The sequence below is a fragment of the Aythya ferina genome, assembly GCF_964211825.1.
Source record: "Aythya ferina genome assembly, chromosome: 1".
In the NCBI taxonomy this organism is placed as follows: domain Eukaryota; kingdom Metazoa; phylum Chordata; class Aves; order Anseriformes; family Anatidae; genus Aythya; species Aythya ferina.
Genome location: NC_140296.1, coordinates 71,961,243 through 71,973,579, shown reverse-complemented (window position 1 = coordinate 71,973,579; position 12,337 = coordinate 71,961,243). Strand labels below are relative to the sequence as shown.

General features: G+C 39.4%; 1 protein-coding gene across 3 annotated transcripts in view; it reads left to right on the top strand.

Annotated features, from left to right (window-relative positions):
• The window catches only part of P2RY8 (P2Y receptor family member 8), a 34,325-nt gene extending 27,454 nt beyond the window's left edge, over positions 1-6,871 (top strand). For all 3 annotated transcript variants that reach the window (XM_084505886.1, XM_084505887.1, XM_084505888.1), the window contains exon 4: positions 1,833-6,871. In XM_084505886.1, the coding sequence (XP_084362012.1) occupies positions 1,901-2,974 (1,074 nt within the window). In that variant the 5' untranslated portion in view covers positions 1,833-1,900 and the 3' untranslated portion in view covers positions 2,975-6,871. The remainder of the gene's footprint in view (positions 1-1,832) is intronic.
• The last annotated feature ends 5,466 nt before the right edge of the window (positions 6,872-12,337 follow it).

The following is a 12,337-nucleotide window of genomic DNA, read 5'->3' as shown; positions in this document are numbered from 1 at the left end:
GGTATACATAAAACCTTTGTTCTGGGAAATGCAGGGTTACTAGGCACAAATAGGTGTCACTTGAAACAGATTTTTGAGGCAATAATGGGTGCATGAGTAGATGTTTACTATGGTAAGTCACAGATAGAAGACTTAAAATAGAGAGCATTACGTTTTTTCAAGAGCTTACTGTCAGTTAAGTGCCCTTCCAAGTTCCCCTGGAAGAGTTAGTTTCATTCTTGATATCATTCCAACAAGGACAGAATTTCATCTGGAATGGATTTGGCTCAGAGTTTTTTTTTTGTAGTTGTGATCATGTGATGTGCTTATTACTCAGAACATGTTTGTTCTGTGCCATGTGCATGATATATTCAGAACACGTCTCTGACATCTTTGCTGTTCCTACTTTCTTGTGCCTTTTTCTGTGTTTCCAATAGCTCAGCTAGAAACATCATCTTTGCCAGGTCTCAAGAATCATCAACAGTTATTTTGTGAAAGTCATTTGATAAGAGCTTCTGTCAGAAAGCCAAGCTTTTGTCAGAATGGTAGTTGCCAGACAGTTGAGATATGAGGACTGAAGGCTGATCACCTCTCTGAGGGGCAGATCTGCTACACTGCTCCCTGGCTATGACTACAGTTAAATTAAAGGTCTTATTTAACTGGATCTGAGGTTAAATGACACCGAATGACTTGTGCCTATGTTTATAGAAACTAGCTTCTCTTGTGGCAAGTGTTTCTTGGAGAGATGAAACAGTGGAGATGATCAGAGTCCACAAGTAATACTGTGTGCTTGTACGCACTCTCTGGCCCTCTTTATTAATCAGCATAGATGTGCCCAAAGTTACCAGCTGGCTTGGCCTGGAATCTTTTTCAGGTCCACAGTCCCACTCTTCACAGAATTTACTGATAATTGATTAACTTCCTTTCACATCATTCATTGCCACTTCTTTGCTTTTTTTTTGATCCTCTACTTTTGTTAAATTGCATTCCCACATGCATGTAGTACTTTGAGGCATGAGTTCCTGTTTGCATCTGCTAAATGCTGCTACATTTTGTAAAATAAATAAGCTAAACCATAAAAGACTGTGTCTGCCAGGAAAGGTTTATATAGGCCAGACAGTGAAAGCATGGTTTTGTTTTGCAAACTGCAAAACTGAAACTCATTTTGCAGAATTATAGGTGACTCCTATGAGCAGTTTCAAACTAAAAAACAAAACAAAACCAACCAACCAACCAAACAACAAACAAGCAAACAAATAAAAACAGCACTTACTTGGAATGGATCTCTGTTTAGTTGGACAAAAAGAAATCAGAAAATATTCTATATTACAAGAGAGCAAGGTCTTGGCATCCGGAGTAGATAAGATGGGTTTAGCTCTTGGGAAACTTACAGCTTGGTGTTCTCATGCAGACATCAATTTCATTTCAATTTGCGATGTGATATTCTGTGTGTCACAATAACAAAACAATAAGGTATGATAATGTTTAGTCTGCAAAAAATATCAGAAAGCCTCTCAGTAGGGAAAAAGTAGCTGTTCAAAGCTAGAAAGAAATGAGAGAGGTAAAACTACAAATGATTTGGAGGGAGGAGGCATTTGTCAGGAGAACTTTTTAATTGATTCAATTCATTCAGAAAAAAAATGTCAAACTACACAGGCTTTTTTCTTATTAAATTAATATAGAATGATAGAACTATAGAGTGGTTTCGGTTGGAAGGGACCTTAAAGACCATCCAGTTCCAACCCTCTGCCATGGGTAGGGGGACACCTCCCACTAGATCAGGTTGCATAAGAAGAATGTTTGTAATTTGTTTTAACACATTGCTTTTCTCTCTCTTGACTTTTGCTCTCTAGGTTTTGAAGCCAAGAGTTCATGATATGATCCAGCTGGCTTACAGAGATCAACGGCCACCTTATGAATAATGGTTGAAAACGGATCCCACCTGGACAATGAAACACTTGCAATGCTCCAGAACAGAGCTATTTCCGTCACCCTACCAGTGGTGTATACACTGGTGGCTATCATCAGTATCCCTGGCAACTTGTTCTCCCTTTGGGTGCTCTGCTTGCATATCAAACCCAAAACACCTTCTGTTATCTTCATGATCAACCTGAGCATCACAGATCTCATGCTGGCCTTCTGCTTTCCCTTCCAAATATCTTATCACATCCAGAGCAATCACTGGATCTTTGGCAAGACTCTTTGCAGCCTTGTGACTGTGATGTTCTACTCCAACATGTATTCTTCCATACTGACCATGACCTGCATCAGCATTGAGCGGTACATGGGTGTGGTATATCCCATGAAGCTGGTCAAGTGGAGAAGAAAAAGATATGCCTTCGGTGCCTGTATGATAATGTGGCTTTTCTTGCTACTAGCTTTCTATCCACTGGAAAGCACAGATCTGACTTATGAAGTGAAAGAACTGGGGATTATAACCTGTTTTGACGTTCTCAAGTGGGATATGCTGCCCAACTTTGCAGCCTGGGTGGCCTTTCTCCTCACACTATTTGTTGTGCTCTTCCTGATCCCTTTCATTGTAACAGTTGGATGCTACATTGGCATCATTCGGAAGCTTATTCAGACATCAAACAGATATGGTAACAGGCAGAAGACTAGATCCATATACCTGGCGATTATAGTCCTTTCGGTGTTTGTCACTTGCTTTGCCCCCAATAACTTTATCCTACTTGCGCATATGATCGTCCGCCTGTTTTACAAGAGGAGTTTGTACCCTGCCTACAAGCTCACCTTGTGCCTCAGTTGCCTCAACAACTGCATAGATCCCTTCATTTACTACTTTGCCTCTAAAGAATTTTACCAGAAATTGATGCAAGTGTTTCGCCCTAAAGTACCACTCAGTGACAGCTTGGAAACCAGAAGGGAAAGCTTATTTTCTGGCAGGACCATGTCAGCCAGGTCGATGTCAAGTGGACCTATGGATGGGTTAGAGGGAGTAACGGTCTATTTGCAAAGGCAGGAAAGTGTTTTCTAGCCTTAGACTTCCCCAGCAGAAAGGCACCTGTGAGTTCCATGAGTAGAGGCAGAAAATATTTCTTTTTGAATGTCTACCCTCAAAGTAACATGCTCTAGTGACAGAAGTCAAACCATATGAATATTGTGCATGCTACTTGAGTAAGTGACTATTTTCTGACGACAAGTGGAAGCACAAAAGGAACTGAGTTTATTAAAAAAGCCCCTGAGGCAAAACCAGTGTAGATAATTAAGGGTTGGCCTGGAATTAGTGCAAGGGATAGGTTTAGAACAAGAATTACTTTCAAGTTTTATAATCTCAGTGTTACCCAATGCTTGAAATCATCAGTGAATGTGAAATATTACTGTATATGAGTTATAGCATACATTGAAATGGGAGTTTGGGAAGGGGAGTTATTTTTCTAAGCAACGTGCTGTAGTTTTGTTTTTTTTTGGGGGGGGGGGGGTTGTTGTTTTTTTTCTTTTAATATGTTGCTTTACTGTTCGGTTGCATTTCTATAAATGAGTAAACATAGCTTGCCATTTTACCATCAATGCATAATGCATAGCCACTGTGAATTCACCGCAACACTCACCCGTTTATCTGAATCAAACCACACTAACCTTTGAAAAGGTTAGATTGAGTGATATTATTTATTTCAGTTTTATAAAGCAAAATATATCATGCCATGAAAGAAAATTTAGCATTTCTTTCTAGTTCTAAGCTAGTTTTAGCTAGAACTAACAGTGTTTGAGACCACTTCAGCTGCTGTGTGGGTTATATTTTCATTTCCTGAAGGTATTAATTTCTCAGGATAGTGGGCAGAAATTGGTTTAAGAAAGCAGGTTTCCCACATTGACCTACTACAGTAATAATGCTTCTGGTGTTAGATTGGTATCAGTAAGTCATTTTCACCAAATCACTATAGACTGTATGTGGAAGCACCACCCCCTCAGCAGACAATTTAGCTTTACATAGTGTGAGGATATACGTATCTTCCTTATGGTACTGGTGTGGATTATTAATCAGACCTTCTGCAGGATATATGAGAATTTTACCACAGTGATTCTGTGCCAGCAGAAGCTGTCTGAAAACCTGCCCTGATGGCCAGGTATCAGAAATGTACTTCTTTCAAACAGGCAAACAGAAAGCAGAAGAAAATGAAAGCAAGGCTTGATAGTGGGAGATGTACCAAGTATCCTGGAAAGAGGCTGTAAATATAATCAGGTTGATAGTGCAGTCCTGTGCTTGGGATTTCTCTCGGAAATATCCTTGTTTGCATATACTGTGTGATGTTTTTCTTCTCACATCTCAGCAACTGCCTGGGTACTTGGAAAGACAACTGCTACAGAATACATCCTGGGGACAGAGAAAGACAAAGATTTTCCTACTGTATTTTCAGCTTTTTATCTACCTTTGGCTCTCAGTACAGTAAAGAACCCCCAAACCCACCTGGCAGAGCCAGACAAGCTTCCCCTCATAAGCAAGATGAAGCTATTTGTTTCCTTTTGCTACGTTGCCTCTTCACCTAATGGTGAGCTGGAGGCTTTCTTTTTGTGGATGGTTGGTTCACACACCACATTTCGCCTCCCTTGAGCAGTGGCTGCCAGCTGTACTGATTTCTGAGCTCCTGCAGCTAGGTAAAAGACATCACCCATGGCTCCTGCTACCTATTTGGCTTTTTTTTTTTCTTTTTTTTTTTTTTTTTCTTCTTTTATGACATGATTTAAACCCATTTTTCCACCACTATTTCACCATGAATTTCATCACTGTAGAGGCTGGATACCCACAAAATCAATTGTGAGATATCTGTACAACCTACCCTCTGCTAAAGTATCATCAGTTATTGGTGCAGGTTAAAAGTGCGTGGGCCTAGTGCTACCTTTCAAAAGCCATCTGAGGTGTTTTGTGTGTTTCATAGCATTAGCTTTAAGTGATCTGCACATTTTTGGCCCATCAGGTCAGCTTTAGCCACAAGTAGCCCATCAAAACTTTCCCATCAAGCCTCATGGAGGCTATGCTGCATTACTGCCTGTGTGCTTTCACCAGGATCTGAACTTCTGGCAGGAAATGTGAGCTGACAGCTTGGGTAGGAAGAGCATGAGTGTGGAGGTGAAGGTGAGATAAGAAATTACCGCTTCCTTGATAGACAAGATCCAGGATAGAGGAGGACGTAAAAGGAAAAAGGATAACTTTATGTGTTTAAAGCAAAAACCAACCAACCAACCAACCAACCAAAACAAACAAACAAAAAAATACTGCTTGCTTGCTTGGGACTTCAGTGTCCAACTCCAGGGCATTCAGTGCCATTTTCTTTGAACATGCCCTACACAGTTGCCTGTTCTACCCCTCCAAAGAAAGAAATAATTTTAATAAAAAGACATACAAAATATACCACAGTACATTACATAAAGCATTACATAAATTTCAGTAGTTTGGATATGTGCCTCTGTTTACTTACACTGTCTGAAAAAAATCACAGGCTGGGATTTTCCTGGGTTGTCCCATATCCGTCAAGTGGAAATTCAGTTAGTTGATTAGTTTAACGGTTAGTTTTTTTTTTTTTTATTAACTGTTTTTTTGTTGTTGTTGTTTTTGTTTTTCTTTTTAGTTTAACAGTTAGTTTTGCAAACCTGTGCATTAATTAAGCAGTGCATTGCTTTGCCTGGCTGTTCAAATCCCCATTCCATCTACTTTTACAGAACTCCTTCTCACTACCAAAACTGTTTGTAGCATTTTATGGTGTCAGAAACTGTTTTGGAGGTTATACTAAGATCCCCTTCTCTCACCCTCGTTTTTTGTTTTGTTTTGTTTTGTTTTGTTTTGTTTTTGTTTTTCCTTCTGCAAATATTCTTCTTTGTTACTTCCCCGAGCTTTAATGCAAATTTTCATTCTGTTTTATTTTAAATCTAATCTTCAAGCACTCTGTGCATCCTGAAATGTGCTGAAACATGCCTCAACTGAAACTGACATTAAACAGAGCTGAAAAAGCAAAGATTTTGCACTTTGGACATCAGCAACTATATTTTGAAAAATACTGAATTGCTCCTTTTGCAACAGAGAAAAGATGCTCACAACTGACTGAAAATTTTCTCGCCAGCCTCACACAGCTCTCCATAGCACTTCATTCCTTTTTCAATGGTGCCTAAAAAGGAATAGAAGGGATGTCCTATTCTTTGCACCGTTTTATAAGCTAGTCTCAAATTAGCTCAGATGAGGCAAAATTCCAATTCGTGGATTGTCCCTTGAGAAAGGAATATAACCTTTGATTGCTTCTTACAGATATCTTTTGAGTCTGATGGTGTATACTGTGAAGTTTTGGAGGGGTGTTTTAAGAGAGGAGGCGAATAAATTCTTTTTAGAAGTAGCCCAATTAACTGTTCTTCAACACTTGAAACATGTCCTCATGGGACACCATGAGGTCACAAGACTGCTACCCTCCTTGTTCAGTGGATGTGAGCTTAAATGCATTTATATATATATATGTATATATATATATATATATATATATATATATAAAAACATACACATAAATGGAGGCTGCCGTTTGAGAGGTTGTCAAAAAGTGATTGTCTATACTGCCTTCAGTTTGGGAAATGTGGGTTCTGTATGACATGCTTACTTGATTGCCTCTGTGGTAGCAATTTTACTGAGAAGAAGACACAAATGTACAGGCTTCTGTTCTGTTTTTGTTGGTGGCGGTGGCGGCGGTGGTTGTTTTTTTATACACATATATTTTATTTGTGTAACAATTTAACCTATGAATTTCCTTTGACTTTTATACAAAAAAATAAAGAAAACATAAAAAGGAAAGGATTTAAGATTTGTTTGCACCTGTCATGTGTGGGCTACTTCCCAACTTAAAACAGGACAGGGAGATCAAGTTATAAAATAAAATTAATCAATTTTCCATTGCTATTTTGTCTTTTGTCTTTTTGCCTATTAGAATATATTAAGATATATTCTAATTTCACTGGGGCAGCCCCAACCCCAAGCCCCAAGCCCCAAGCACTTCCCTGGGGACAGGGACAGGCCAAGACAAGGTTGGGACATGGGCCTGCTGGGTGGACCCTGCTGAGCAAGGGCCATGGCCAGGCCTGGCTGTGGGGAGCTGGGGCCCAGCCCTGCTGTGGCCTCACTGGGGCAGGGGCTGGTGGCCCCGGGGTGATGTGGCGCCTGGGCAGGTGGGGGAACCCCCAGGGCTGATGTGGGATCCTGGTCCCAGGGCAGAATGGGTCAGGCCCCTAGAGATGATCAGGGCTAAAGGGACACTCAGGACATGAAACCCTGATAGAAACCTTCCCTAGACTGACTGTGCTTCATTTGGGGTTCAGGATCTGTGTGGGTGTGTCTATGCTGATAAATGAAAGAGGGCCAGAGATTGTCTTGAATTCACCTGGTAATTTTTTGTCTCTTTTCTCAGTTCAAAGTATTTGAAATAACATGAGGTCTACATCACTGCCAACCAGAGTAGGGCTTCTATAAGGTGATGTTTAAGGTATATGCTACATGCCCAAAGGTATGTATGACAGCATGAACACTTGAGGGTGAAATTCAGTGTTGGTATGCATGAAATGATGAACACTGGTAAATTCAGTCACAGCTCTGCACACAAAATGATATGCTTGGTAGTGACCACTATACATCACAGTACGTAATTCGAAGCATTAGCTCAGTGACAGTGCAAAGAAAGCAAGTAAAACATTGCAAGCTGTTAGGAGTTAAAAATTTTTAGATGTAGTTAATATTGTAGATTTTTAAGGGCCCAGAGTGAAAATCCTAATATATGATGACTCTCACAAGAATGATCAGGATATAAGCATTGGTTACTGTATTCTAGTAATTAAATCCATCCTGAAAAAAAATGAGGAACTCATTATTAGAATAAATTGTGTACTGTTTTTCCTCAATTATGCTGCAGTTCATAGGATTAAAAGGAGTCAGTGAGAACAAAATTTCAGTCATGCTATTCATCTTGATATATTCTTCTGGACTGCAATCATTCTGGGTAAAATATTTGCATATGTGTTCTCTTGTCAAACCTAGAAAGTATAATTATGGAGAACATAATAAAGTAGAGGATAATGCTCTGCTGAAATTGTTTTTAAAAGCTTTCTTTCTTCATTTGAGAAAAAAAAAACTGTCTAAAGTCTGGACTCCTATTTAACTCTCAGTCTTTCATGATTTGCTTGCAAGTCTTATGACTTTTATTCTTTAATCTTTAACTCTAAACAGCTGGAGATATGTTATCAAATGAAGAGACTCTCAGGCTTCTTAAAGAAGTTCAGTGCTGTCAGCCAGAATACCGTTTGCGATTTTGGCATAAATAAATACCTCAGCCACCTGCTTGACTATCTTGACTCACCATGATGTCCTGCAGAGAGTCTTTTTCTTTTTCAGGAAGCTTTTTCTTCTGTGGAAATTTTCAGGACTGTAACTATGATGGTTTTGTTTCCCCAGTTCCTGCATCAGTGTCCACATAACCTGGCTCTGGTATACCATTATGTGGTATACAATTATGTGGATACAGAAAGTAAAGTGTGTATGTTGTCCTGCTGGGAGTTACCAGGGCTAAGCTTTTCCCAGTATCTTCATAACCTTAACTGCTGTTGCTAGAACATAGGTGAGCTACCAGAAAAAATAGGGAAGTGTTTTGTTGAGTACTTCAAATTGAATTTAACTCCAAGGTTTGACTCCACCGCTGTTTATCTGAAAGTCTTTGTCAAAGGAGAAAGAGCAACAAACTTCTGGGAGGCATAAACAGGTTCAAGCTGGAGATAGGATGGGGCTGAAGAAGTAACCTCTGTGGAAGCTGGGGGAAGAAATACAGTAAGTGACAGTTTGGAAAAAGCTGCAGAAAGTTGGTGTCTGCAGGAAACCATCCACAGTTAGAGAATGTCTGTAAATAGTTTTCTTCAAAAACAGCCGATTTCAGTGTGAAAGCTGGAATCATCATCAGCACTCCAGATTCTTGCTGTAAGGAAAGGAATGTGATTAACAGGTAAATAAACCACTGCCTAGATACAGAGTAAACATCTCACGGAGAAATGCAGGTCTCTGGAAATGTGGGCTTGCCAGGCACGAAAGGTGAAACTCATCTGATCAAAACTATATATTAAGTGTTACTGTAGGTGTCTTAGTTCTTGGCAGCATTCAAGTCGACTGTCTGCTCTGATTCCTAAGTTTCTGTGATAGCTGCATTGGCTGTTGACTGCATTCAGACATGTAGATGTTAGTAGACTTCCACATTACCATTGAACTCCACCACAAAAGCAATGTTGGTATTCCAGGCCCGTTACCGTCTGCTTCTTGACAGTTTTCTTCTAATTCTGCCAACTTCATGCTTCTAATGGGAGCTTGTTCATCTGATAGAAAGCCATGTAGGCAGGCTCATGTGCTGGGAAATAATACTCCTGGGGACCTTAGCAAATACTTAAATAGAATGCAGGTCTCCATTACCTTGTCAAACCTGGATGGATTCACAAAACACGGGCAAATATGTGAGTTAAGTTACTGGAAACCTCTTCTCACTGTTTACCTCTACAAAGACTCTATACAACCTTCTCAATTCGAAACTCTCTAGGGAGTTGCAATGGCCTTTTCTTCAAAAAGTTTCCGCAGTGCAACACCGATTTTCTCAGCTCCTACTTATTGCCCACAGGCTGACATTTTTCCTTTAACTATTTCACGCTGCTTTCTATAGTATATGCATGCAGAATGCATCTGTTTCTTACCACCTAGTATTAGTGTTCTCTAGTGAATAATGAAAATCATTGTACGCTTTTACCTAAAATGTCAACGTACCTGAGCTTTTGTAACAAGGCAACTGTTTCTACGTACTGCTGCCAAAATCAAGCCTTTAAAGGAGTAAAAAATAAGATACAGTGGAGCAGACTTTTCTTTAATTGATAAATCTGATTAGATAAAGAATAGAAAAGACAAAAATAAACCCTTCAACTTAACAGTATTTAGTCTAGATTTTGTTAAAATACACTTTAATTTTTCATATTTAATACAGGTATTTGACTCCCAGAGTGGAATTACTCCTGTTCTTACAGTCATGCAAATCTGTTGAAGGGGCCTTAAGCCCTGTTGGAAACATATCTTAGCACCTATTAATATCTTTATGATGCACCTTTATAGTTCCAATCTCGTTTATGCATTAACTTTCCAGATGTCACTGGAGCTATTGACATTAACTTCGTGTCAGATTACCCCTATATGCAAACACACACACACAGAGGCATACACAGTTATATTAAGCAGTCCTTGTACTTCAGACTAGGACTTCCGAGTGTTTGTAGTGCTTGTTTTTTATCCTTACCAGTTACAGCTCTCTATAGCTATTTGAAAATTACAGTATGCTAGCAAAACCTTAGAAAAAAACATGGGACGTACTGCCCTCTTGTGGAGATTTGTGTAGCGAACATATTAAGAGCTCCACAAAACGTGCTTTTACCTTGGAGTCTCGGTGGGGAAATCATTTTCTGGAAGAGGTGGTATTCCAGCTGAGCCTATAAACCTCTTTTCTGCATCTTAGCTTCATTTTAACTACCTCTGAACCGTTATCGTTCCAGTAATCATCATACTGTACAAGAAGAAGAGAAACATCTTATTTGTTTTTCATACTTAGACAAATATATGTGTACATGTGTTTAATACAAACACACAAACAGATGTAGTGTGCACATGCTGTGTATGTAATATATGCATTGTGTAAACACAATTTTTCTGAAAATATTTTATCAATTCGTTTATATGTTGCTGTGGTTTTATTTTGTTTGTTTGTTTTTCAGAATAAACTATCTAGAAAAAGTGTTCTTTACAGTCTGATGTGCTATTTATTTTTCTCTAGAGCTTATAAAAACATCAACAGGAATGAGACTGGGGAAACGCTGAGATTAGATGTGGAATTAGCAGAGCCATTAGATGTGGAGCTACCACCAACAAACCATGCAACTTTAAGAGATACTCAGGGATTTGAAATAATCCTCTGCCCCACAACTACACAAACAACTAGGGATGTTGTCAGCAAACACTGAACCCCCTGTCCCAGTGATTATGGGGTTATTAGGCACTACCCTGTCATCTCCTCTGAGGTTGTTTGATGGCCTTGGGCTATCAAACTTGGGCTATCTCTCAAGGAGACAGAAAGCAAGCTGAAGATCAGAGAAGTTTCTCAGTGGCAGATGCTGGGCTGTGGCAACAGCTGTGAAAGACAGCACTGGAAGGATGCACAACTGTGATGCTGCTTCTGTATCATGTAAACGGGGAAGTGTTTGCAATACACCATTTCTTCCCTGAAGGAGCACAGCTGGTGGAAACATGCTGGAAGGAAGCATTCCTTTCTTCAGCCCGGTGTTGCTGACATGGAGCTTGCTGGCAGCTAATCCTCAAGGACAGCAAAAGGACAAAGCCTGTCATACTGTGGTCTTATCCCTGGGATGCTATTTTGTTCCCAGTGGGATTTCTTCAAGGCTCTAGGTTCTTCCCTAATGCAATACCTTCTCTGTGGTAAAGGCCAAATGCAACCAGTTAATCACTGACATCCCTTTTCCAGTTCTTGTAAAGAGTTTCCTTGCACTATTTAAGTATGCTGGTCAAAAATGCTTCACCAAGGCTTGGGTGACAATTTGTTTGTTAAAAGCTATCTTGTGAGTGGCCAGCATGCCCCCGGGCTATGATTGATGTAGGTGCTTTTCCTTGTCTCATGAGGTGGGCACGGAGCTGCCTCAGAGATGGTTGCTGTTCCTTTGGCATGAGATACACTACATTCCTTCAACTGGGAAGTTTCTTCATAGGCAAGGCTTAATGCCATTTGATAACTACGTGGCATGAATGTCATGAAATGAACTATATGTAAAAACATTTACAGAGACATTACATAATATAAAGCCTATGTATGTAACAAAATAATGTTTAATCTGACTTTCTGTGGTTTCCTCGAAAGCTCATTATATGCTTATAATACCACATTACTTAAGATAAAAATGGAATTATATGATCATATAGGCACACCAAGATTTTGCTGAACTTCAAAGTTTGATAGAAGAGAACAAAGAAGTGTTTAGACATGAGCTGAAGAAAACTGAATTGATATAGGTTCTTAAAAATGCACTATGAGAACACAGAGCTAGCAAAGTGAAAGAAATCTAGACTTCCCACACTGAAAACACTCCCTTAGTCTGGAACAATGACTCTTTAAAATCTTAGGCTTTTCCAATAGAACTTCAGCAGTATTCTACAGGAAGCAAGGACAAAGTAATTTGAAAGTCAGAGTGTTTCACCTACCTTGCAAAAATCTGAACTTATTAAAAATCTAGAATAGCCCTTCAAAATCAAAAATCTAGTTGAACATGTAAACTAATCATAGTAGATACTGTA